This window comes from Podarcis tiliguerta, assembly GCF_965153285.1.
Source record: "Podarcis tiliguerta genome assembly, chromosome: 3".
Taxonomy (NCBI): domain Eukaryota; kingdom Metazoa; phylum Chordata; class Lepidosauria; order Squamata; family Lacertidae; genus Podarcis; species Podarcis tiliguerta.
The window spans coordinates 15,915,343-15,940,885 of record NC_139536.1 but is presented as its reverse complement, the minus strand read 5'-3'; the positions used below and the strand labels follow the sequence as shown (position 1 = coordinate 15,940,885).

The 25,543-nt window shown below is 45.2% G+C and overlaps 1 protein-coding gene and 2 long non-coding RNA genes across 5 annotated transcripts in view; 2 read left to right on the top strand and 1 right to left on the bottom strand.

The window, feature by feature from the left end:
• Window positions 1–18,289, bottom strand: part of LOC310674092 — a 36,233-nt gene extending 17,944 nt beyond the window's left edge. The window contains exon 1 of the long non-coding RNA XR_014509396.1: window positions 18,181–18,289. This is a non-coding gene — a long non-coding RNA (uncharacterized lncRNA). The remainder of the gene's footprint in view (window positions 1–18,180) is intronic.
• LOC310674093 lies at window positions 322–14,217 on the top strand. Its single transcript, XR_014509397.1, has 3 exons — window positions 322–952; window positions 1,466–5,206; window positions 13,421–14,217. It is a non-coding gene; the product is annotated as an uncharacterized lncRNA (long non-coding RNA).
• Window positions 18,290–18,337: 48 nt separating the features above from the next.
• ATL2 (atlastin GTPase 2) overlaps window positions 18,338–25,543 on the top strand; it is a 29,463-nt gene continuing 22,257 nt past the window's right edge. For all 3 annotated transcript variants that reach the window (XM_083432880.1, XM_083432878.1, XM_083432879.1), the window contains exon 1: window positions 18,338–18,563. In XM_083432880.1, coding sequence (XP_083289006.1) covers window positions 18,494–18,563 — 70 coding nt within the window. In that variant the 5' untranslated portion in view covers window positions 18,338–18,493. The remainder of the gene's footprint in view (window positions 18,564–25,543) is intronic.

Sequence of the window (25,543 nt, the reverse complement as noted above, 5' to 3'; positions counted from 1 at the left end):
TCTAGGGTTGTGCGCCCATCTCACTTAAGAGGCCAGGGGCCAGTGCTGTCCGAAGACACTTCCGGGTCACGTGGCCAGCGTGACATCGCTGCTCTGGCGAATCAGAGCCGCACACGGAAACACCGTTTACCTTCCCGCTAGTAAGCGGTCCCTATTTATCTACTTGCACCCGGGAGTGCTTTCGAACTGCTAGGTTGGCAGGCGCTGGGACCGAACAACGGGAGCGCACCCCGCCGCGGGGATTCGAACCGCCGACCTTTCGATCGGCAAGCCCTAGGCACTGAGGCTTTAACCCACAGCACCACCCGCGTCCCTAGGGCTGGGAATAGTTCTTAACAAAAAAATAAAATTAAAGCAGTTTCCTATGAGTAAACTGTACCATAAGTATTATGCATTATTAGGCCCTGAAGCTGCCAATAAATCAGGTTTCTGCTGGCCTGATTTCCTGCTGGCCTTGCTGCTCCACCCCCCAGAAGATGGCTGGAAGGTAGTTCGTCCAGTCAACAGGATGAGGTGATCTAGAGAGCCAGTCAGGGCTCTCTTGGCCTTCTATAACTGTTGATCTGGGCTTGACTTTCCTAATCTAAACGATTTATTATTAAGTTGCTGGATCTCCTGGATCTTGTAAACCTAACCTGCTCTGCTAGTAATTATGCATGTAGGCTTCAGTGCAAGGGTGGCTGTAATAACTTTGGTGTTGCACCAATAATGTAGGTCACACAGTGTTGGCACCAAGCTGCAGAGTGGGCTGAAATAGTTGATTTGGCAACAGCCACTATTAATGGACGCCACAGAGCTATTGCATCAAAGTGCAAGCTGTTGTGGATTACAGCAGGTCATTTTGCAAACTAGGAATACTGTTTTACTGATTGAGCATAGTTGTGTCCCCGTAATCTGCAAAGGAGTTGAGGTTCTGAGGGTTATCCCAGGCAATCCTTACAAAGAACCTCTGGTGTTCATAGAATCATAGAGTTGGAAGAGACCACAAGGGCCATCGAGTCCAACCCCCTGCCAAGCAGGAAACACCATCAGAGCACTCCTGACATATGGTTGTCAAGCCTCTGCTTAAAGACCTCCAAAGAAGGAGACTCCACCACACTCCTTGGCAGCAAATTCCACTGTCGAACAGCTCTTACTGTCAGGAAGTTCTTCCTAATGTTTAGGTGGAATCTTCTTTCTTGTAGTTTGGATCCATTGCTCCGTGTCCGCTTCTCTGGAGCAGCAGAAAACAACCTTTCTCCCTCCTCTATATGACGTCCTTTTATATATTTGAACATGGCTATCATATCACCCCTTAACCTCCTCTTCTCCAGGCTAAACATGCCCAGCTCCCTTAGCCGTTCCTCATAAGGCATCGTTTCCAGGCCTTTGACCATTTTGGTTGCCCTCCTCTGGACACGTTTCAGTTTGTCAGTGTCCTTCTTGAACTGTGGTGCCCAGAACTGGACACAGTACTCCAGGTGAGGTGTTGGCCAGGCTGAAAAACAAGTGACCTTTTGGGCAGGGGTTGAATCCAAGTCTCCTTGTGCCCATGCCCTATATCCTGCACCATACTGCTTCTGCCTCTCCCACAACGCTCCCCAAGTCCATTGCTCATAATGGCTGTCTCCTTGATAGGGATGGGCAAATCTGTCGTTTTTGGTTCTTTCTGTTTCTCACTTTTTTCAGTCTTAAATCCAATACTTGTAGCAGTTTGCAATATATATAAAATCCCACAAGCATTTTAGTGTGAATTTCTCCTAATAAAGACATTTTGTACACAGTTTTGAATAATATACACATTTTGTTGCAAGCCATTTCCCTTAACGTATGCATTTTTCCGGGTTGTTTTTACCAGTACAAGTGCTAATAGATGTATTTTTGTACTTGTTTGGTTGGGAAACTGCATTGTAGATTCAGGTAAGGGATGAACTTTGAAGGACAGCTGTGTTTCCGTTTGCCTGTTGGTTCAAGAAGTACATATATTCATAGAATTGTAGAGGAAGGAACCCTGGGGGTCATCGAGCAATGTAGAAATATGTAGCTGCCCCATATGGGGATCGAACCTGCAACCTTGGCGTTATCAGCACCACACTGTAACCAACTGAGCAAATGGGGTACAGTGGTACCTTGGTTCTGGAACTTAATCCATTCCGGGAGTCTGTTTGACTCCCAAAACAGTTCAAAAACCAAGATGTGGCTTCCAATTGGCTGGAGGAGCTTCCTGCACTCAAGTGGAAGCCGCATCGGATGTTCAGCTTCCGAAAAACATTCACAAACCAGAACACAAACTAGTTTGCGGCGTTTGGGAGCCAATTTGCTCGGCAACTAAGCCATTCGGGAACCAAGGTACCACTGTAGTTTCTCATTAAAATGAAACAGAAATAGAATGACTCCTCTATCCCCATTCCTTCCCTTGCTGGCTTCCTGCTAAACTGGATCAGCCGCACCCATGGAAATAATACATGAGCAATATGCAGCTGTGGAGATTACGTAACTGGCCTTCCAGTCTTCCCATCCAGTGTTCAGCATGTGAGACTATAGTCCGGGCCATACCAACTCATATAGATTTATGAAAACACCCCTTATAGTGTATTTAAATGGTATTCTTCCATGCAAGGTCTTATCAGAATAGATGTTTACGAATGGTCAAATGAAGCAATGGAGGGATTTATAAGAGCAGTCTTCTAATTAATGTCCCTTACCCCCCCCCCTCAGCTTGGGAATTGAAACAGGAATGCCTACAGTAAATAAATCTGGTGTTCCTGTACAACGAGCCTGAACATGCATTTAAGTAGAAACCAGTCTCATGCCCCACCTTTGTGCAACTTGATAGTCTAGTTCTATGAAATGCTAGCTTTCTGCAGGGGCACATTGTTACCAAAGATGCAAATAGGAACAGATTTCCACTACCTTCAGTTAAATCCTTACTATGTCGGGCAGTAACATTCAAGCTCTTGTTAGATAATAGATGGAGAAGACGGGTAGAAATGTTACAATGCTCCTAAAAAGAGCTCTCTGCACCAGACAGGACTTTTTATTTACTTGGCTTTGCTCTGTTGGCTTTAATAGGATGGGCAGCCAATGCTGTGCTTGTTTACTCAAATGTAAATTGCAATGAGCTGGAAGGAACATAATCCCAAATAAAGGTTTTGCTCTGAGACTGTGACCCTGAGCATCCTTACTTGGGAGTAAGCCTGCTGAATGAAGTGAGAATTACATCCATGCAAACGTGCGTAGAATCCATCCATCTGCATACAGATATGTGAAATTGACCGCTTGTGAAACACAGCACTAATTTTCTGCTTTCTGGATTTACTGCTATGGGAGATTGTATCCCTTTCATCTCGTTAGCTCTTTCTTTGAGCTCTGATACTGATGGTGGTGATGCGACAGAATGATCTATTCCTCCTTTTAATTCAGCTTAGGTCGTGGCGCTTGCTCAAAGGCTGGCTCTAGCTGCTGAGTGGATGATGCCAAACCAAGTGAAAAGATCCACTCATGGGTAGACTGCAAATTAGTCTCTGGTCTTAAGTGGGAAAATGGAGGGCCTACCTGAAAGTAAATCCATCAAGCAAACGATTGAGCCTCCTGTTCCAAGTGGAACGCTTGTGTGGAACAACAAACCTTTTGATTGTTGTATAGTATTTGGCATTTCTTAAAAGAGCTGTTAACTTCCCGGCAGCAAGATCCAGAAAAAGTGTGGACTGTACCAGCACTCTAAGGACAAATATTTGGTGTGGGAATGTCCTCAAATTTGGGGTGGGCTATATGATGTATGATAGCAGCATACCTTACAGCCATAACATTTAATTTATATTATTTGCTACCTTGCTTCATGTATATCTCAAAGCAGACGAGACTTTAAGCACGATTTTAAACCACTTCTCTTTTCCTAAACAAGGTAGCCGCAAGGGATTTCTAGCTGGATGGGGCTGTGACATGGGGTGGGGGGAAACTGGTTTCCAGCTGAATGTCAGCCACCCTGAATCTATCTGCTCTGATTTGATTTTTAAATTGGAGCAAGCAGCAGCTTTGTGGGTCAGCAGCCTTCTTGGAAAATGGTTGGGAAGGGCAAAGCCTGATCCGGATTGGAGCTTTGTTAAACAGTAAGAGATGTGGCCAGTTAAAGACATAAGTAGACCCTTGCTGGATCAGGCCCATCTAGTCCAGCATCCTATTCCCACAGTATCCCACTAGACGCAACAGAACTCTTCCCACCTGCAGTTTTCGGCAACTGGTATTCAATTGCAAGTGTGTGATTCAAACACATGTCTAAAGTTGTGGTTAGTCTGACCCATTGTGAGGTTTCCTAATTATTATTTTCTGCTTCTGTTTAATGTGGTTTTTTGCGGCCAGTTATTTTAATTTGCTTTGTTTAATATTGTAATGGCTGTTTGCTTTGACAGTACATGATTGTTTTATACATTCGTTCTATTTGCAGGTCAGGGGTGCTTCTGGCTTCCTCGCGTATGTCAGCGGAATTTTGTGTGTGCCTTTGCTGAGTCGTTGCCTTAGGAAAAATTTTGCACAGAAACTCGCTCCTGCCACACTAGTCTTTTCTGTAACTCTATAATTGCTCTCCTTGCAGACTGATGGCTGAAAACTGTAGTAGACTTGTTCCTTGACAGCTTTCCCTGTTAGCATTGTCTTTAGACAAGGAAATGAAAAATGCTGGTACTAGGCAGAATAGATGTGAGACTGGTGTATGATTTTGGCTCTTTGTGTTCACACTCAGGAAATCTAATTAAAAAAAATAAAAATAAAAGTAGACTTTGCCCCCTAGCTATTTTGTACTACAGTTCCTATCAGCTCCAGCCATCCCCAGTCCATCAGGTTCACACCAGGCTGGCCAAATTTGCTTTAAAGTTTCTGGCCAATGGCTTCCCACCTTTGCTACAAGTGACAGCAGCAATTTGTCCTGGCTTCCCCCATCACCCATTTTTAGAGACTCTGGACTAATATCTTCTATGGCACTGGATCAGCATTCTGTGTGGCCAAAGGGCAAAGGTACTATTGCATTATTGTTAACCATTCCCTGGTTATGATTGGGTAACTTAGTGTTTAGAATGTTGTAATTGCAGCAAATTATTAACTCTCCATTCCCTGGGAGTTATTGCAGAAATTGTTCAAGCAACCATAGACCTCCGTTTATGACTTTGTGGACAACAATCATATGGGGAAGAGAGAGACACTTGTACCCATGTACAAGTAAAGACAGTTGAAAGTACATTTACTGATGTGAAAGAACATTCCCATTCTAATGTTCTGGAGCCAGGTGTATTGGGGGGGAGGGGCACAAGTAAAGCAGACTATGGTGAGCACCTACTGTCTAGTACCTGTGACATCACTGACGTGCACACATACTGTAGTAGTTTTTCCAATGGCATTTAAAATGGTCATTTTTGTAAAGGATGAATGTGTTTTTTAAAAAGTCAGCATTCCATCTGAAGTACAAGGGATGGAGCGTATCTGAGACCTGATACAGAATAAATGTATGTGTCCAAGGCAAGTTGTGATGCGGGGTGGTGAAGAACCAACATTGCCCAGTATTAAGCACATTATGAGAGTCTCCACATTCTAAATCAGGGATTGGGGATCTGTGACTCTCCAGATGTTGTTGGATTACAACTCCCAGCACCCCTTGTTTTTTGGTCATTCTAGCTGGAGGTGACGGGAGCTACATCTGGAAGGCCACAGGTTTCCCACACCTGTCCTAAGTTGTGCCTCTGTTTATCTGAATTCCTCACTGTCTGAATATTATTCTGCACTTAACTGCAGTTGGTTTAAAGCTCCGGAGTGTAGAACAGGCTAGTCTAGACTTGTCCGATGATCTCCTTGGGTTTGACTCAGAAGACTTCTGAGCTTACAAGCATGAATAAACTGCTAACAATTTGCCAGTCAAGTGCTATAGGCAGGAGGTGCTGGAGTATGAGGAAGATATTTTGGTAGCAATGGTATGGTGTGGTTAAAGTTGTAGCAGTTTGAGTCTTCTTTAGAGGAAGTCTTATAAATTAATTCATTTAAATGCTCTGTGCTGAACCATACCAAGGAAAATAAAATAAAATAATGATAATAATAATAATATATTTATACCCCGCACATCTGGCTGGACTTCCCCAGCCACTCTGGGCGGCTTCCAACAAAAAATACAGTAATGCATCAAACATTAAAGGCCTCCCTAAACAGGGCTGCCTTCAGATGTCTTCTAAAACTCTGGTAGTTGTTGTTCTCTTTGACATCTGAGGGGAGGGCGTTCCACAGGGCGGGTGCCACTACCGAGAAGGCCCTCTGCCTGGTTCCCTGTAACTTGGCTTCTCACAGTGAGGGAACCACCAGAAGGCCCTCAGCGCTGGACCTCAGTGTCCGGGTAGAACGATGGGGGTGGAGACACTCCTTCAGATATACTGAAGACAAAAAAAAAAATTCCATTTTTCTGTCACATAGAATCCACACCTTGTCTCTTTCTGTATGCTTCACCTATCTGTGATTCTCTGCTCCCCCGCCCCGCTGATTAAGAATGGGAGCCGTGTTTCTGTATTCAATTGTGACACAGTGCATGAAGAGTCATTCTGTACTACAGGGTAACTGGGGCACCATGACCCTCTACAGCCTGTTATATAATTATGTTCCAGTACTGTATATGTGCAGAGATAAATTGTGCCAGCAGTAACCCTTCTCTTTGCTGGCAGAATCCTCTGGCATAAGGTTGTAATAGTTTTTACAGCAACCTCTGCTGGAGTCAGACTCTCCAGATTTTATACAGATTTACACACACTGTCCTTATTTATCAGACAGGGTCCTTGTTTTCAGGACCTGAGTACAGAACTACAGGGGTAGTCAATATGATATCCCCCACATGTTGTCAGGCTTCAGTTCCTACCACATACTCTGCCAGTGTCCCAGAAAAACTGAGACATCCTGTGGGTTTTTTTAATTGCGGGAGCATGGCGGCCATTTTGGTTGCTGTGATCTTGTGCAATTTCCCCTCAAAGAAAGCGCTTTTTTCCCCAGGGCTGAGATTGAGGCAATCCGAACAGCTGCTGTCCTCTCGCGATTAAAAAACGGGAAGATGGCATCTCAATGTGTTGGAAGGTATGCCATCATTCTTATGTATTGGCCTGGGGTCTGAGGCTGAGTAGGATTCTGAGTCCAACAATATCTGTTGGCTGCCCCAACATAATAAAGCAAAATATTTTTCCTAAAATGTTGTCTGTTGAACCTTTACTATAGTCATTACTTACTCAGCTGGTGGTAATGAAACAGCTTTATTAAACAGGGTTACATACCTGCTTAAGAGCTTACCAGTGCTCTCAGCAGTAGACAGGTTCTTTTATTTACTTCATTTGGTCCTGTTGGCTATAATAGGATGGGCAGCCAATGCTGTGCTTGTTTACTCAGATGTAAATTGTATTGAAATCAGAAGACTATACTGTCCTAAACACTAAGGTTTGCAAACGATCAGTTTTAAGGCACATGTAGGTCATCCCAGAACCAGCAGTTCAAGTGATTAGGTAAGGTTTGGCAAAGGGTGCCAACATAGGCTTTAGCAGTTGTAGGGGATTATAATGATCAGCTTTAAGATTTATTGCAAAAAAATGAAAAAAGCTGGATTCTTATGCATTTACAAGGATTGAAGGCCAGATTTGCTTTATTGGAAGAATCTTTGTATAGTTACTGATAAACTTGTAAATGGCTGGGTAATTTTTTTTAACAGCATCTACAAAACCAACAATAAAATAAACTAAAACAATGAACAAAGAGGAGACTGGGAAAAGAGGAGACTGAGAGGGAGGTAGGATAGCCATCTTCAAAGATTTCAAGAGCTGTCACATGGAAGAGGGAACAAGCTTGTTTTCTCCTGCTCTGGAGGGCAGGATTCGAACCATTGGCTTCAAGTTACAAGAAAGGCGATTCCAGGAAGAACTTTTTAATGGTTAGAGTCATTTGACAGTGGAGCGGACTCCCTCGGAAGGTTGTAGGTTTTTAAGCAGAGGCTGGATGTCTCAGCGGCAGAGCATAGGCCCTGGGCAGCTGAGAAGAATGGGCAGCAGCTTTCTTGCCCCCTCTCCGCCTGCTCTCTGCAACCGGGTCAGGCCTGACCTGGCAGCAGAAGCGGAGCTATTGCGGCTGGGCACGACTTGCCATGACCAAGGTGGCATGCTCTCTGCCGCCGGGTCAGATGTGACCTGGTGGTGGAGCTACTGCAGCTGGGCGTGAGGTGCCTTGCAGCCAAGGAGGGTGAGCGGCAGCATTACCGCTGACTCTCCTGCTCTCTGCCGCCACGTCAGGCCTGACCTGGGGGCAGAGCTGCACCAGGCATCATCATCATCATAAATATTTATACCCTGCCCTTCCCGGTTCAAAAACCAGGCTCAGAGCGGCTAACAACAAATTTAAAACCATTATAAAAGCAGCATAAAATACAGTATAAAAACACGAATAACAATAAAATTCAAAAATTACTTTAGGGGAAATAAGCAATTAGATAATCCCCAGGGCTAGCTGGCTGAATAGGTCCTACATGGGCCAGCGAGGAGGCCAGGGGAGAATTAGCTGTGGGGTCTCAGAACAGGTAATCTTCATAAAAGGGGGGGGGGGGAGAGAAGGGAAATAAAAGTTCAGGCTGAATTCAAATTAAAGGTCAGGCGGAATAGCTCTGATTTACAGGCCTGACAGAAGGAGGTTAAATCCTGAAGGGCCCTGGTCTCATGGGACAGAGCATTCTACCAGGTCAGAGCCATCACTGAAAAGGCCCTGGCCCTGGTGGAGGATAGTCTGACTTCCTTAGGACCCGGGACCTCTAAACGATGGTTATTCATGGACCTTAAGGTCCTCTGCGGGGCATACCAGGAGAGGCGCAGCAGCCCCTTTTGGGCATGGAGCCAGGCTCCGATGAAGGAGCCTGCTGTGGGGGCACCTGTTTGCACCCACTCTAAAAATTGTGCACCCCCAGCACCCTCCACGCTACACCTCTGGGATGGCCATCTGCCATGGATGCTTTAGCTAAGATTCCTGCATTTCAGGGGTTTTTACTAGATAACCCTTGGGGTGCCTTCCAACTCTACAATTCTACAATTCTTTGACTTTGAAACACAGGAAGCTGCCTCATACCGATCAGGCTATTGGTCTATGTATCTTCTTCTTCTTCTTCTTCTTCTTCGGCAATCACTTGTAGCCAAGTAAGATTGTCTTAACAGTGAGTCTCTAAGTGACTGTGGAGGCCAATTCTGGATCCACATGTCCTTCCACAGTGGGGACATAGGTTTCTGGGCAGGAGTTGATCACGGTGTGGGTTTGCCAAGCGTGCTTTCCTTTTAGCACTTTTCTCCCTTTCGTCCTGAGTTTGTGCTTCTTCGAAGCCCATGACACCTTTGGTAAAGGCTGTCCTCCAATTGGAGCGCTCACAGGCAAGTTCTTCCCAGTTGTCGGTGTTTATACTACATTTTAAAAGATTTGCTTTGAGAGAGTCATTAAACCTCTTTTGTTGACATTGGTCCACATAGGTCAGTAATCAGTGGTGTCCAAACTTTTTTCAAAGAGGGTCAGATTTAATGAAGTGAAGGGCCGTGAAGGCCAACCAAAGGGCCAGCCATTGTTGTTGAAGTGTTTTTTAGGATTGAAGTTGTTGAGGGTTTTTTTAGGATTTTACCCCGGAAAATAAACTGCCACAGGGGCCGGATTAAACTGACTGGCGGGCCAGATTAGACCCCCAAAGTGGACTTTGGACATGCCTGGTACACAGATTGGCAACACCAGCTCTCCAAAGTTACAGACAGGGGTTTCCCTTGACCCTAAGATGGGAACTGAACCTGAGGCATTTTGAATGCAGATCAGAAGCTTTGTCCCTGGACTAGTCCTTTGTTTGCTTTCAGAAGTGAAGCGGCTGTGTGTGAACCAAGGCTATTCCACAGCATCAAGGCTACCCGCAGGGAGACTGTTGTTTTGTCAGATAACTTCTCTCAGATGTGAAGTCAGTGTTTTAATTTCTAATGCCCAGAGCTCAGGCCTGTGTGACGCTAAGGCAATGACATCTACCCTGAAGAGAACACTAAATGTCCTCAGAGATCAAATACAGAATGGTGGGTGCTAACTGAGGCTAAAGGAGCAGGAGTAGCATTACAGAACCAAGCAGAACAATACCTGCAAGAAAGGTTTTCATTTGGCGTCTTAAGATATAATAATGTTGGTAAGCCTCCCTGGGAAGGGGACTGCGATAGTGGGGCATGAAGGCTGGCAACATCAGCCGTGCTCTCTGGGAATCCCTTGCAGATGACTGAATTGCCTGGAGATAGTTAGGTCACTGTCCATGGAGTTTTCTTGGCAGGGATACTGGAGTGGCTTGCCGGTTCCTCCTCCAGGTGGATCACGTTTGGTCAAAACTCTCCACTATGACCTGTCCATCTTGGGTGGCCCTGCACGGCATAGCTCATAGCTTCTCTGAGTTATTCAAGCCCCTTCGCCACGGCAAGGCAGTGATAGTTAAAGCCATGGTTTTCTCAGTAGTGATGTATGGAAGTGAGAGCTGGACCATAAAGAAGGCCGATCGCCGAAGAATTGATGCTTTTGAATTATGGTGCTGGAGGAGACTCTTGAGAGTCCCATGGACTACAAGAAGATCAAGCCTCTCCATTCTTAAGGAAATCAGCCCTGAGTGCTCACTTGAAGGACAGATCCTGAAGCTGAGGCTCCAATATTTTGGCCACCTCATGAGAAGAGAAGACTCTCTGGAAAAGACCCTGATGTTGGGAAAGATGGAGGGCACAAGGAGAAGGGGACGACAGAGGACGAGATGGTTGGACAGTGTTCTCGAGGCTGCCAACATGAGTTTGACCAAACTGCGGGAGGCAGTGGAAAACAGGAGTGCCTGGCGTGCTCTGGTCCATGGGGTCACGAAGGGTCGGACACGACTAAACGACTAAACAACAAGTCAGGTCATGCATCTGTAGCAGTGACCAGAGGAGGAATGCCTGCTGGGAGGTGTGCAGAGAGGAGAAATGCCATGGTGCATCTGCTGCAGCAAAACCTGACGCCTTCATCTGCCCTGGCTTCAACAAAACATGCCTCTCTTGCAGCAGGCCTCTACAGCCAAATTAGGCACTGCAACCGTCCAACATTTTGACTTCACCCTCAAAAGTTCACTCCTCCACTGTGTCCCAAGACAGATAGATGCCAGTGACAGCCAAAAATAGCCTGCTCACCAGCTGACACCTGCCTTACCTCTGAAGGCACCTGGAGATGAATGTCAGCAGAAGACATTAACAGGATAAAGCCTCTGGGTTGGCCAGAGAGCCAGTGTGGTGTAGTGGTTAAGAGCGGTAGACTTGTAATCTGGGGAACCGGGTTCGTGTCTCCGCTCCTCCACATGCAGCTGCTGGGTGACCTTGGGCCAGTCACACTTCTCCGAAGTCTCTCAGCCCCACTCACCTCACAGAGTGTTTGTTGTGGGGGAGGAAGGGAAAGGAGAATGTTAGCCGCTTTGAGACTCCTTAAAGAGAGTGAAAGGTGGGATATCAAATCCAAACTCTTCAGGCTTGACATAAATACCAGGAGAGTTTGGCTTGTTGCCCTTGCTTGATCAACAGTGCTGCATTTTCTGCCAGCTGTTCTTTACCCATCTCAGACCTTAGGGGTCCTAGGTGAGAGAAAAGCTCCACGTTCTGGATTTGGGTACAGATGTTACAGCAACGGTGGATTCTACTATGTGAACTTGTGTCTAATTTCAAATTTATTGCCCAATGTAATTTCCTGAAAAGCTTTGGTCATCCCGATTTCAGATGCTGGTTCAGAGAAAGAAAGAGAGAGAGAGAGTGTGCAAGAAACTTCCTCTCACATCTTATTCTGTTTCTGTAGTCCTGCCAGGGCTCTGGCTTTAAATCTCTAGAGTGGTTGTGTAACACTCAACAGCCGTGGCAGCCTTCAAACTTTCAATGAACCTGTTGTCCTTTCCCCCGTTAATTATTATCGCAAAAATAAAGAATCATATTGTTGTCTATGGCCGCTGTGTTTTTACAGTACTTCCTGTATTTCAATCCATAAGCCTCTGAAGAGTTATATAAATTGAAAGCCCAGCTACTGAGATCTTTGGAGTGTGACATGTTACTTTGCAAAACATATCTGGGTCTTGGCTCGGCTTTCTGGGTCTTTCCAAAAGGAAGCTTGATGTTGCAAACAGGTCATTCAGATATCACAAATGGGTTGCTGGCAACTAGTTTAACCCCCCCCCCAAAAAAAACCCTTCTTGATTTTTTTGTGGAAGGGGTAAATCTGAGTTAAATGGGGTGGGGGGAATATGGGCTGGAATTTTGATACCAACAATATTGTGTGGACACTGCAAGAGGTTTGCATACATGGCTACCGATCCCACAATAAACATCCATCTGGTAGCGCCCTCTTTTCCTTTTTTTTTTTATTAAAAAAAATCTACACATTAATTAGGGTTGAAAGGATCAGTCAATGAACATGTGATAAAGATTTGCTGGATGAAAATGAATGCATTGATCATATTTTAAGTGTTGCTGTACACTTTGCAAATGTACTGATGCCATGGTAGTAAACAGCATGTTAAGCCTTTTGGTAAACTGGGTTTCATTAGGCAGATTTAGACAGGCTGCATGTGGTGGCAGATGGAGATGGGGTAATATTAAAGGATACCAACTTGTCAACGACAGCCCCTCTGAATGCTCATTTGAGGTTCCTCTTCCTTTCCATAGAACCTATTGGCAGAGCCACATATTCAGAGCATGTGACTCCCACAAAGAATCCCTGGAACTGTAGTTTGCCTCCCACACAGCTAAAATTCACACCACCCTTATCAAACTATAGTTCCCAGCCATGTGCTTTAAATGAGTGTTGGATGTGCTTTACATGTGTGCTGTGGGTCCTCCCTCTGCCAATGCCATTTTTAACTTAGACAGGAACATAATCTTTCTGCTATTGGCTAAGGCAGTCTCCCGCAACATGGAAGTCCTCCAACTCCCATCAGCCCCAGCCAGAATGGCCAATGCTCAGGGATGATGGGAGCTGTAGTTCAATAACAGCAACGGAGGGTGACGGATTCTACACCCTTGACTTAGGGGAAAGCACTGTTATAAAAGTATTACAGTGATCTTTGTAAGATTCCTCCGCTTGATGTGGAGAGCAGCAGCTGCTGCTAGAAACAGATAGCGTTCATGTGGAAAGTTTCCACAACGTGCGGAAAAATTATGAGGAGAGGGCTGCTGTTATGGGAGCAGTGGAGGGAAGGCACCACACATAGGCTGTTTTAAGAAATTCCTGCATGTTGAAAATAGCATGCAGGCTAGACCCAGACAACATGGGGAGCCAGCTTCGCATGGTGGTTAGAGTGCTGGACTAGGACGTGGGAGAGCAGGCTTCAAATCCCCACTCAGGAAGTTTGCTGGGTGACCGTGAACCACTCAGTCTTTCAGCTTAATCATAGAATCGTAGAATTGTAGAGTTGGAAGGGAGCCTGAGGATCATCTATCCCAACCCCTTGCAATGCAGGAATCTCAACTAAACCATACACAACCTCTGCTTAAAAACCTCAAAGGGTTGTTGAGAGAGCGAAATGGGAAAGGGAAGAACCATCTATACACCACTTTGAGCTCCTGGGAGAAAAGGTGGGATATAAAGATAATAATACATAAAATGAATGGGAAGAGACAAAGAGTGTCACTCTGTTCATTTTCTAAGTGAGGGATAACTTATTGTCTTTTAGATGCAGGGCTTCAGTATCTCCCTCAATTTCCACTTCAGTCCCTGACTTTGAGGTGTCATCAAGCAGTCACTAGGAGCTGTGGAGCAATGGGTACTCTTGAGTACACACAACTCTACTTCTCCATAACCCCTGAATCAGGCGAGGCTGTGAAATATCCGGATCAGTGTCTGAATGCAGTGGTGGACTGGATGAGGGCTTGGATCCTGGTGAGACAGGGGCTCTTTGGGTAGGTGGTCCTCATGTCCTGGAGATAGGAAAGTTATCTGCTGCAGATGCACTCCCTCTGAAGGAGCAAGTGCGTATCTTGAGGGTAAAGTAAAGGTAAAGGGACCCCTGACCATTAGGACCAGTCGTGACCGACTCTGGGGTTGTGGCGCTCATCTCACTTTATTGGCCGAGGGAGCCGGCGTACAGCTTCCGGGTCATGTGGCCAGCATGACTAAGCCGCTTCTGGAGAACCAGAGCAGCGCATGGAAACAGCGTTTACCTTCCCGCCGGAGCGGTACCTATTTATCTACTTGCACTTTGATGTGCTTTCGAACTGCTAGGTTGGCAGGAACAGGGACCGAGCAACGGGAGCTCACGCCACTGCGGGGATTCGAACCACTGACCTTCTGATTGGCAGGTCCTAGGCTCTGTGGTTTAACCCAGAGTGCTACCTGCATCCCTATATCTTGGGGGTACTTCTAAATAAATCGTTGTCATTAGGTGCCCAACTGTCCTCTGTGGCTAGGAATGTCTTTTACCAGCTTTGTTGGGTTAGCCGGCTAGAGCCATTCCTGGATGGGGATAGCTTGACCAGTGTAGTTCATGCTTTGGTCACCTTGAGGCTGGATTACTGCAATGAGCTCTACGTGGGACTGTCTTTGGGCCTGGTGAGGCAACTCCAGCTGGTGCAGAATGCTAAGGGCAGCTGGCACCATGTGATGTCCTTGTTGAAACTTATGCCCCCTGAACAACTTATGCCCCAGGGTTCCTTAGGGACTGCCTGAACCCTTATATCCCAGATCAATCACTGAGACCATCTGCAGGGCTGTTGTTAGTTGTTATTTTGAGTTGGGGAGGCTCCTTTGACAGCAACAAGAAACCGAGCCTTTGGTGTTATCCGGCCAGCTTTGTGGAATGCTCTGCCAACAGAATTTCAACAGGCACCTTCTGTTTCAACTTTTTAAACGCCTGATGAAAAGTTCTACATTCCATTAGGCTCATGTGGGCCATTAAGAACACATCTTTCCACAGCAGAGAGCTGAGCTCTGATTTTAAAATGGTTTTTATTGTATGGTATTATGTATAGCTGTTGTAGACCAGTCCGGGTTTTTTTTTGATGAACAGCAGCATATTAATAAAGAGATAGATATATTTCTGTTGGTTGAAAATCAGGTAGTTGTAAATAGTAATCAAAGAATAAGAAGCAAGAAGCAAAATAGTATTGAACTGATACCTGAACAGTCTCAAGAAGCAAAGACAGTCAGAATGGACTAAGGACTATGGTGACCTTCATGGTACCCGATCCCTAGCAACATAGATTTTAAGTCACGGCGTGAAAACAATATTTTTTTTACTGCATTCTTCCTCCCAAAGCAATCAACATCATGAGAACTGAATGAATCTCCTCATATATAAATGAACAGATTATTCAGGGAATTGGCTTTCTCAATCTATCTTAATTCATGCTCTGAGCTGGGCATTATTAGCAGCTGGAAAATATCCCACAAACAGCTGCCAGTTGAGATGCACTTTTAGTATCTTCTTTCTGCGCTTGGTTTCCACCAATGTCATCAGTTTTAGAAAGTTACCCAGCCTCTTTCCCCTCCTCCGACTAGGTCGTCTGCAGCGTGTCCCCTTTCTAAATATATCTGGCACAATCTAGACCAAGTTAAACACTTCTAAATGCCTCACTAATTTCAGCAGGATAAATTTAAGCACATGCTATAGGTCTGCAGTTGGAACCAGTACGATATTAACAGTGCTTGATGTTGTCTGGAGTGTGTAGTGATATTTTTAAAGGCAGTAATTTCAGATAGCATAATGCAGTGCTTGCCCCTTCTTGGAAGGAGGAACTCTGAACCCAGGCAAATTATCTGGGGGGCAGGGAAATAAACAGACGTACAGTAGACACAGGTGGGGGATGAAAATGAGAGCTGAGACTCTCAGGAAACTTGCTTTTGTGAGTTAACATAAGGCCATGCAGAGAAGCACAGAAGATAACAAAAGATATAGGTTAGAGCTTTGATGCCTTTCCCAGTGTTGTTCATTATAGCCAGGATCCAATAAATCATGGAAACAATTTCACGGGCTCAGGGATGAGGAATCTGTGGTCTTCCACTTACTGTTGGACTCCAACTCCCATCAGCTCCAGCCACCATGGCCAATACTCAGGGATGGTGCAGTTGTAGTTCAACAATGGGAGAACCAGAGATTCTTCACCCATGCACCAGCTCATGAGTACTTTGGACAACTGCCCCCACGACAAATCACTTTTGAAATGGAGACGAAGTTCAAAAGCAAATTGCAACATTGCATTGTAGACCTCTGGTGAATGGGGGGAAAGTCAGAAAAATTCCCATTGGGATCATGCAAGAGATAGCTCTTTGGATTGCAGGCTATGTATTTTTGAAAGTATGCAAAGGAACTGCGCGTGCACAACATTCAAAGTTCATTTTGGATCTTGATAGGGTATTAAATGTGCTGCTGTACTTTCAATGTCTTTAGTAAACCATTCAAACCAAGACAGCCGTAGTCAAAATAACTTCCCAATCTTTCTTTGGTCATTGTTCTTCAGTACAGCCAAGCAAATACATGCAAGATTGAAAAAAGCACTCTATAACCAGTAGTGTATCTTTTAATTTTTAATATTTGTTCCTAATTTATCAGTGGCTGTCTTTCTGAATTAGCACAACCACATTCTCACAGAGAGCATTCTCTTTTCAAAGAGCACAGCACTGGAAGACATTTCTCCCATTTCAAAGCTGAAGTAACAATTTTCATGTGTGAAAGTGACAGTGAAGCTCTTATCACATTCCTTGTGATAATACTTTCTCTGTAACACAATTTCCCCCCAACACATCCCAAAAGATAGGTCTACAAGACCAAAGTAAAAAATATGGATTTGAGTTTAATATTTTCTCTTCAAAAATATACATGACATGTTGTGAACCCTGTATAGCTATTTATCTGGAACAAGTTCGTTGCTTTTATAATCAGGATTACTGTACAGGAATAAATTTATCAAGGGACCCACTGATAATGCTTTGATTATTTGAAGGAGATTGCTTCAAGCAAATGACAGAAATTGACAGCAAATCTGCTGATAGCTGAGAAAAATATTGAAGGGAAGGGAGATCTGATGCAGTTGGTTCCTTGAATGGAAGCCCCTTCCATTCACAGAATTAGATCCCTCCTATTAAATGCACGATATTGGAAGAAGAGCAACAAACCCCCAGAAACTAATGAATGGGTTCAAAAGATCTGGGGTGGTGCCAAAACTATGAAGCTGGCATCTGCTCAGGCAGAGGAAATCTGGACAATTCCCAAGCAATATGGCAACCAATTACACTAAATGCAAAATGGCATTAACAGGGTTTTTATGTTATGATTTTGCAACTTTATTTCTCCTCAAAGAGCCAATATCCTCCTGTCAGGAATCTGTAGCAACTTCAGAGCTCTGTGTTGAGCACAGACTGAACTCTCTCCCACTCCACCTTGTACTATACCCAAGTTGAGGCTTGCCACACAACAGAGGAGGAAAGTTAGGACTTGCCTGGTGCGAAAAGAAATCCAGGTCCTGTTAACCTTAAATGTACTTAAGTAAACAGTAGGAATTGATGTCTTTACTTTCCTGTTCAAGGCTGCAATCCTATCCCCACTTATCCGAGAATAAGCCCCATTGAATTCAAGGTGAATATAGGTAGAGGTACAATTAAAAACAAAACAGAAGCTTCCACCATCAGAGGCTTTGTGGGAAAAGGAAACAAAAAAATGACTCACTTCACTCAAAGTGATGGTGAGCATTCCATTTTCTGCATCAAAATGGCATCCTCAGTGAATGACAGTTAAACTGTTGTTAAGTAGGCATAAGATTGCAGGCTGCACTCCTGTAGCTACTCACCTGGGAATAAGCCCCACTGAACGCAATGGGCCTTAATTTTGAGTGGGCATGTATATAGGATTGTGCAGCAAATTACTTTGATCACCACTGTACCCTATAATGTCTTTTTAAAAATAAAGTTGGAGTTCTAGCCTGCCATGAGCTGGAAGCCTCTCCACCTCTTTCCTAACACCCTACTATGCTTAAAAAACAGGTTAGACTTTGGTTATTGATGGGGGGGCGGGGACCAAACGCACTCTGTGCATGTTCAGAGGCCCCCACCCCTTTCAACTCTTACATCTTTCCACTATTAGGCCGCAGTCACGGCAAACAAGACCAGTGGCTGAGCTCGTAGGGGCCCAAAGATGGAAGGAAGAAACAAATAATCCGTAACCTACCGACTTTTCCGCGCGGGATGCATGCGCAACGGCTTTAGGACCCGGGAGGCGTCGTTTTGCCTACGGCGGCGACAGCCAGCAGAAGAGCCGAGGTGAGCGGGAAACGGCCGGAGCGATCGCGCAGGCGCCTTGTCGGTTGACGGGGGGAGGGGGAGGGGAGAAGAGAGAGAAGCAGGAGGGAGCGCAAGCCGCGCGCGCGGGCAGATCATGCCGGCGCTAGGACCACCTCGGCGGGCTCGGCGCGGGCGCCGATAAAGGGCTCGCGGCGGCGTTTGACGTCACGGGGAGTTAATTTTAAACCTGGACAAGATGGCGGAAGGGGACGCGGCTCGGTTCGGGCAGCGAGTAGCGCTGCCCCGGCTACAGCCGGACTTGGCAGGTAAACCGGGCGCCTGCCTGGGGTCTGGAAGGCGCGGCGACGAGAGAGGGAAGAGCGCGGAGCCTCGCCGCTCTGGGCGGGGGGCCGGGGCCTAGGGCTCCCCCGCTGCCTCCCCGTCCCCCGGTCTCTCTCTCGCTCCCGTAACGGCTGCGGGCGGGACTGGCTTCCCTCACAGGGGCGCAGCGTGGCGGGAGGACGAGCCGAGGGGCGTGGGGGGGGGGGAAACAGAGCGCCGACGGCAGCGCAACGGGAGCGGTCCCTCGGCCTTTCCCCGCTCCCCGGCTCCGGCCAGGCCGCGGCACCGTCTGTGCTGGTCTGGGGGAAGCGGGGTGGGTGCCGTAAGGCCTCCTGCTCCTCGGGGGAGGTCGGTGGGTGGTTGGGCAGCCGCCTTGCCCCCAGGAGGGCGTTGGCATCTGCTGGCGGGGCTGAGGAAGGGGAGTCCGTGGGTCTATTAGGCGGGCCAGGGAGGAGGCGGGTGACACAGCGTGGCTGGTGCGTGGAGGGGAAAGAGCTGTAGGATCTCTCGTGGATAAGGAATCGCTACGACAGGCCCGACTCTTCTCCCCCACCCCCTTAGAGAAGAGAGAATGTGTGTGTGTCTGTGTCTTAAGACACACACACACACAGCAATGCCTCGGAGGCATGTTGTGTTGCAAGCTCTGGCGGGTGTACAGAGCCGGGTGGAAAGAGCCAGTGCCCCACGTGGTAGAGGCTAGCTGGTCTGCGGGGCATGGGAGTTTGTGGCCTCCTTCCCGAATGCTTCTGGAGCAAAGTGGAGAATTTGCTCATAAGAAGGTGTCTTATACCAAGTCAAGCCCCTGAACCTTTTAGCTCCGTGTTGTCTTCACCAGACTTCAGGTTTTTGTGGAGCTGCTGCTGCTGCTGCTTTACTGGACTCCTGAGATCCACCATATGGAGCCAAGGACAAAATAGCGGAGGTGGTGGGGTCAGCCTGCTCCCAGAGTTAATGAGCATACTTGATTCATGCTCAGTCCAGGGATTTGTTTTCAGAACTAGAACTGAGCTCACAGTTCAGATGCACAAATATTTGCTCTTGGTTTTCCTTCCAAGCTTTATTCAGCTTGGCTGCCTGATTTAGAGAAGGAGAGAATATAAACAACCGGGAGCTGGAATTCTTGCTGATATCCTGTTATTCACTTCAGTTTATATTCTGCCCACTTCTGGTCTACACTTACTGGCAGCTATGCTCCAGAGCATAAGACTCCCAAAACATGAGTCTTTCTCAGCTCTACCTGGAAATGTCAGGTTTGAATCTTGCAGGTTCTATATTCAGAACATATGCTCAGCTATTATCTGTGCCCCTCCTTCATGACTTCAGGGTTGAATATTGAATAGTTTGGTTATGTGGATCACATAACTCAGTCTTCTGAGGTATGATGTTAGACTTTTTTCAGTGTCTACTTCAGTGATATGGGGAAATATGTAGATCACAACATTGTTAAACTGTAGAGCTAAGGTATATCAAATGTTAAGTTCTGTATGCAAAATATGGCATACTGGAGATTTTCAGTTGCTAGTGTTAGGAGGAAAGGTACTGTAGCAGAGCTTCACAGGTGTAAAGTACTAACTTCATGACTGTGAATGGGGAGATCTGTTTCTGGCTGGTGCTTGGGAGCTGTGATTGGTAGTTTTGGGTGCCGTGTTGCATGGAGAAATGTCTGATTGCAATGTTCACAGCTTGTATACTGTGACCTACTTCTTAACAAAAGTACCGTATTTTCTCTTCTTTCACTCCTGCTTTTCCTACCATGGAAAAGAATCTCAGTTATGCTGTTGTATACAGCTAGTTCATGCAACTTGCCCAAACTAGCATTTGCATGTCTTTGGTGCATCTGAAAAGTTGTGTGGGGCAGGGGGAGAAATATGAAATCAAACTGATAACCAGAGACCTTATTTTCCCCTCTAATGTGGTCCAAATTGGCAAATGCCCAAGAAGTCTTGCTTTTGTGTACATCATGTGATAAACTTGTATGCAGGTTTGTTGCCAAACCACTAGGGGGATTTGCTTGTATAATGCTTGTTCCACTTCTTTCCATAAATAAACCTGGCAAATGATAGTGCTTTGACACCATTATGTGTGTAACTTAGAAATATTTAAATAAAGTCTCTCTTCAGGGGAAATTCTGTTCTGTTAGAAAGCTAATGGAAACAAATCTGTTAAATAATTGGTGGCATCTATAGTAGCTGGCTTATTTTAACACTTAAAGCTAAGCATGAAACTGAATTAATCAACCCCTTTTCTGGAAAAGTTTTTTTTCTTACAAACTTTTCTAAAAGTGTGTGCAGTTTACCCAAAATAAAGCCTTTGGAAGTCTTAGTGTATGAACATATTCAGAGCTACAGGTATGTGTGTACATTCTGTAACAAGTGCACACAGGTAAAAAAGCAAATTCAAGGGCTTGGAAGGGTAAGTAAGGTGTGACTGTAGACTTATGGAGAGCTTACATGAGTAAGCATCTCTGGAGCGCAGTAGAAATGCTTCTGAATAAATTGAATTCCACACTTGAGGCCAGGAATCTGTTTGGCAATGAAGTGAAACCTCTTCCAATGGCAAAGTTTTCTGGCACATCCAAAATGAGGGGGCCATTGTCACTTGACTGGTTCAGTACTTTAGTGACATGTGGAAGTGGTGAGAAGTGTATGCAGCTTTAAAGTTTCAAATGTAAAGCTAAACCTTTATTTCCTCATGCTTCTTCTGCATGTGCCAGATGACACTGAATGGAGGTTTATTGCAAAACATGTTGGTTCCCTGGTAAAACATGTACAGGCACATACTGTACTACATATTTGTTCATCTTGGGTACCTAGCATTCTAACACCTTATCCCAACATACTAGCGTTGTCACCAGGCAAAATGTCTAGTGTTGTATACCTCTAGCAATCTTGCTTAAAGTTGCTGGGTGGTGTACTTTATGGGTTCATCATGTCACAATTAATAGCGAAAATGTTTTCAGATAGAATTTTAAACTAACTTTTGTGCCCATTAGTTTCTATTAAATTTAATTTTAAATTAGTTCCTAAGTGGTATATCTTCACTACAGTTGTGACTTCCTGTAACACCCATACACTTAAAGTTCTAACCTTCATTTGTGAGCATATCACCTAGTTTTTAATTAAAAATGAAACAAAAACTTATTCCTTGTTTACAGCAGTAAAAAGCATCAAACTTGCTTTCTAAAGCTGCTGCTTGAAGTCATTCGGAGTTATTTGGGTGGCTTGTTAAAGGGTTCTTCTGGAATGAAGGGCATCAGAAATCTTGCATTCACAGTGCTTGTCATTGAGCTATGCGGTTTGGGGTCTTACACAAGATGTGAATGCGTTTACTTCTCTCTAATGGCGTAATCTCAAGTGTTGGCAAACTAACAACTTCTGATGAGGGTGTACCAGCAGGTGTCAGCTGTGTGTTACAGAACCCTTGCATGAGGGGTACAAATGTCGGTTAACTCTTCACTGCTAAACTTTTAGCTGTAACTCTTTGCTACCATGTACTGGTAGACTTGTAAATTCTCTTTTCTCTCCCCTCCTCATATAGGGCAGGAGTCACTTAATAAACCCTATCAGCGAAAGCCCTGCGCAAGGACTTCTGCTTGCGCAGCAGGACTTTCCCAGCCCACTGTCCCCCCAAATTGGCTCTAGGTTGGTTGGGAGAGCCCCCCACGACTGAGGGAGAGGAGGCTCCTTCTACCTGGCAAACTGATAAGCTTGTGCAGGTGGAACATTTTTATAGCATGACTTGAATTCTACTCATTAACTTGTTTACAGATACATCTTCTAGCAATGGGAATAGTAATTGACAGATAATCCAGTTGCTTGTCTGGTTCATATATAACTCTATAAAGTCAGGCTTCTCCAGTCTGGTGTCTATCAGATGTCTTGCATCAGCCCCAGCCAACATGGCTGATGATCAGGGATGATGGAAGTAGTGGTCCAAAGCATCTAGATTCTGGAGGGCATCACATTAGATATCACTGGCTTAGTGTTATATCAGGTGTTGGGAACCTTAGGCACAGGAGCCAAATACAGCCCTCCAGGCCTCTCTATCTGGCCTTTCGTTATGCCTTCAGGTGCTTTTGTGTGACTTGACTGTGCCTTTGAATTATAATGCTGGATGGAGAGACATGTAGAAACCTGACGTTTGTGTGAAGGGAATATAACAAGCAGGGATAGGGAATCTCTGATTGTGTGGATGTTGTTGGACTTCACCTTGTGGCATGGCCAGTGGTCACGGATTGTGGGTGCTGTAGTCCAGCAGCATCTAGAACAGCTCCAGCCAGCAGGGATAATGGGAGTTGTAGTTCAAAACATCTGGAATGCACCATGTTGGCTATTCCTGATCTAGAGTTCCTTATCCTAGTGCAAAAAAAAAGGCACATCAATTGCTGTACTCATTTGTCCTGGTCCTGCCCACTGCTTGTCTGTAGCCCTTGGAAGGTTGCCCCAAAGAAAGCATGACAATTGGGCTGAAAAAGGCTTCCCATCTCGGTGCTACATGGACAAGCTTCAGTAAACTCCATGTCAAGCATACACATGTGCACACATACACACCTCCTCTAATGCAGCCAGGATGAGGACTACTTTCCAGAGGTACATTCAGTCTCAAAAAAAAACTTGGCTTAGCATTGCATGTGAATCAACAATCCTGGTTTTAAGCAATCAGTAGTTGCTAAATGAGCAAACATCGAAACATGGGTTATGAAGCTGTCTTGTTTACCTAACCATTGCTTTAAAGCAAGATTCTTGCTTTGTATGTAATTCTAAACTGAGATTCTGTGAAATTAAAAGTAAATATCAGCAGGGAAAAGATGGAGCATATTAGTTTCGACATTTCACTTGATCCCGCTGAATCTGCTAAACTATGATTTAGTGCTTTTGTCAGTAGGAAAGCTAATCATGGTTTAGGTTACAGTCTGGTTTTGGATGAGGCTGCCCTACCCTTGAAGTTTGGGGATGCACCTGGACTCAGCCTTTCTCTTTGATGGCTATGGACACACTAGTGCTACTAGTGTTACTTTACCACTGATCTCTGGATAACCAGTTTTCATGCTGATCTTAACAGCATGAGAGGCAAAATAGAACCTGAAGACACTTCCTATGACAGTGGCCATCTTCAGTCCCAGCACCACTCACCTCATCACTCCTTCCCAACTAGGACAATCACAAAGTCATGCCCCTACCCTATCCTATCCTGGCCAGGCTATCCAGAATAATGCCACAGGCAACATTAACAGCCATTGAGAGGTCCAGCAGAACCAGCAGTTACTGGTGTAGGTAATCTACCAGACATTCAGGGAATAGGCTCTCTTTATACCCAGTCACCAGTACAGGGCAACAACTGTTTTGCATGGGGAGTGCGTTCCTGTCCCCCATGCACTTTGCCAGAGCACATGTAAGCCCACAATGCCTCCTTTTCCAGTCACTTCCCGTTGCGGCGATGAGAGCATGCATTCTTTTAATGCATGCAAAACGGGAGTTGCCTGTACAGACAAATTCATGGTGCTGCTGTGATGGCCAGGTTCTACTAACACTGTTGGAGACAATATGCATCTGAATACCAGTTGGTGGAGAGAGTGCCGTTTTACCTGAGCCCTGATTGTGGCTTTTGAATGGCCACTGTGAGAACAGGATGCTGGACTAGATGGACCTCTGGCCTGATGCAGCAGGGGTCTTCTTTTCCACCCATTCCTTTTTAAAAAAATGTTTTCCATTAATTTTTATTATATGCAAGCAACATGTAACAAAACGCTATAAATTTTCTTTATGAACAATACATATATAAGCAATTCTGTTTAAAATGCCCCGGCTGTCAATCACCATACATATATACATCAATATGTCAATTAGTTACAGATTATTTCAGAATTGTCTAATAGTTTTATTTATAAATAAAAATCAATAAATGAAATGAGAATCTGATTAAGCCTTACTTAATGCTCCAGCAGAGCTCTTCTTATGTGCAGCAACCTATAGATAAGTCTGGTTCTAGATCTACTGCTTGGTATACAGCAGGGAGTGCCTTATTTCTGCTTAGCTTGGTGTGTCTGCTGTACCTTTTTTCTGGGGATGATAGATGTAGCCCAGGCATCCCCAAACTTGGCCCTCCAGCTGTTTTGGGACTATCATTCCCATCATCCCTGACCACTGGTCCTGTTCACTAGGGATGATGGGAGTTGTAGTCCCAAAACAGCTGGAGGGCCGAGTTTGGGGGTGCCTGATATAGCCATTGGGTGAAACTGGGTTGCATTAATATAAAATTACTGCGATGCAAGTTATGTGTGCCTGCCTTTGCCCAGAATTTAATTATCCAAAACGCAGTGACAGGGCTCCTGACATTAAGGAGATGTACATGTTGTCATTATGCTTCCAGGCCTATTTCAAAGTACTGGTACCTGCCTTTAAGCTTTTCTTGCATAGATCACCTGCTCCCTCCAGCATAATACATCACATGGGAGGATCAAGATCCTAGGGCATTTGCTGAAGTGTCACTGCTGTCCTATAATTTCCTACCCAGCGTAGTCTGATAGAGTTTCAGCTTGGCAATCTTTTGAACTCCTCAGGTGAGCTTTTGGGGCTTTGGCTTACTGAGCTGCTGAAGTGTTTTTTAAAGGCTGACTAATGCTGTTGTGTCACATATGAAGGATGTTTATTGTGCTATTGTCAGAAACCTATTATAAGCTAGTTTGGGTACCATTTTGAATTTGGTGTGCATTCCTGCCATTTAGGCATGTTTCTAGTGTCTGATCATAAACACGGGAAGACAACACTTTGAAAAACAAGTTAGGGTCAGTTCACTAGGTCAGCAAACTAAAATGCCATGCAAGTACAGCAGCTAGAGTAGTGATTGCTGCTAAATGGAAGTCACAAACTGTACCCTCAAGGGAGGAATGGATTTGTAAATTAAATGAATACTTAGCTTTGGCAAAATTAACAGCTATTATAAGAAATCAGTCAAATCAAAAATT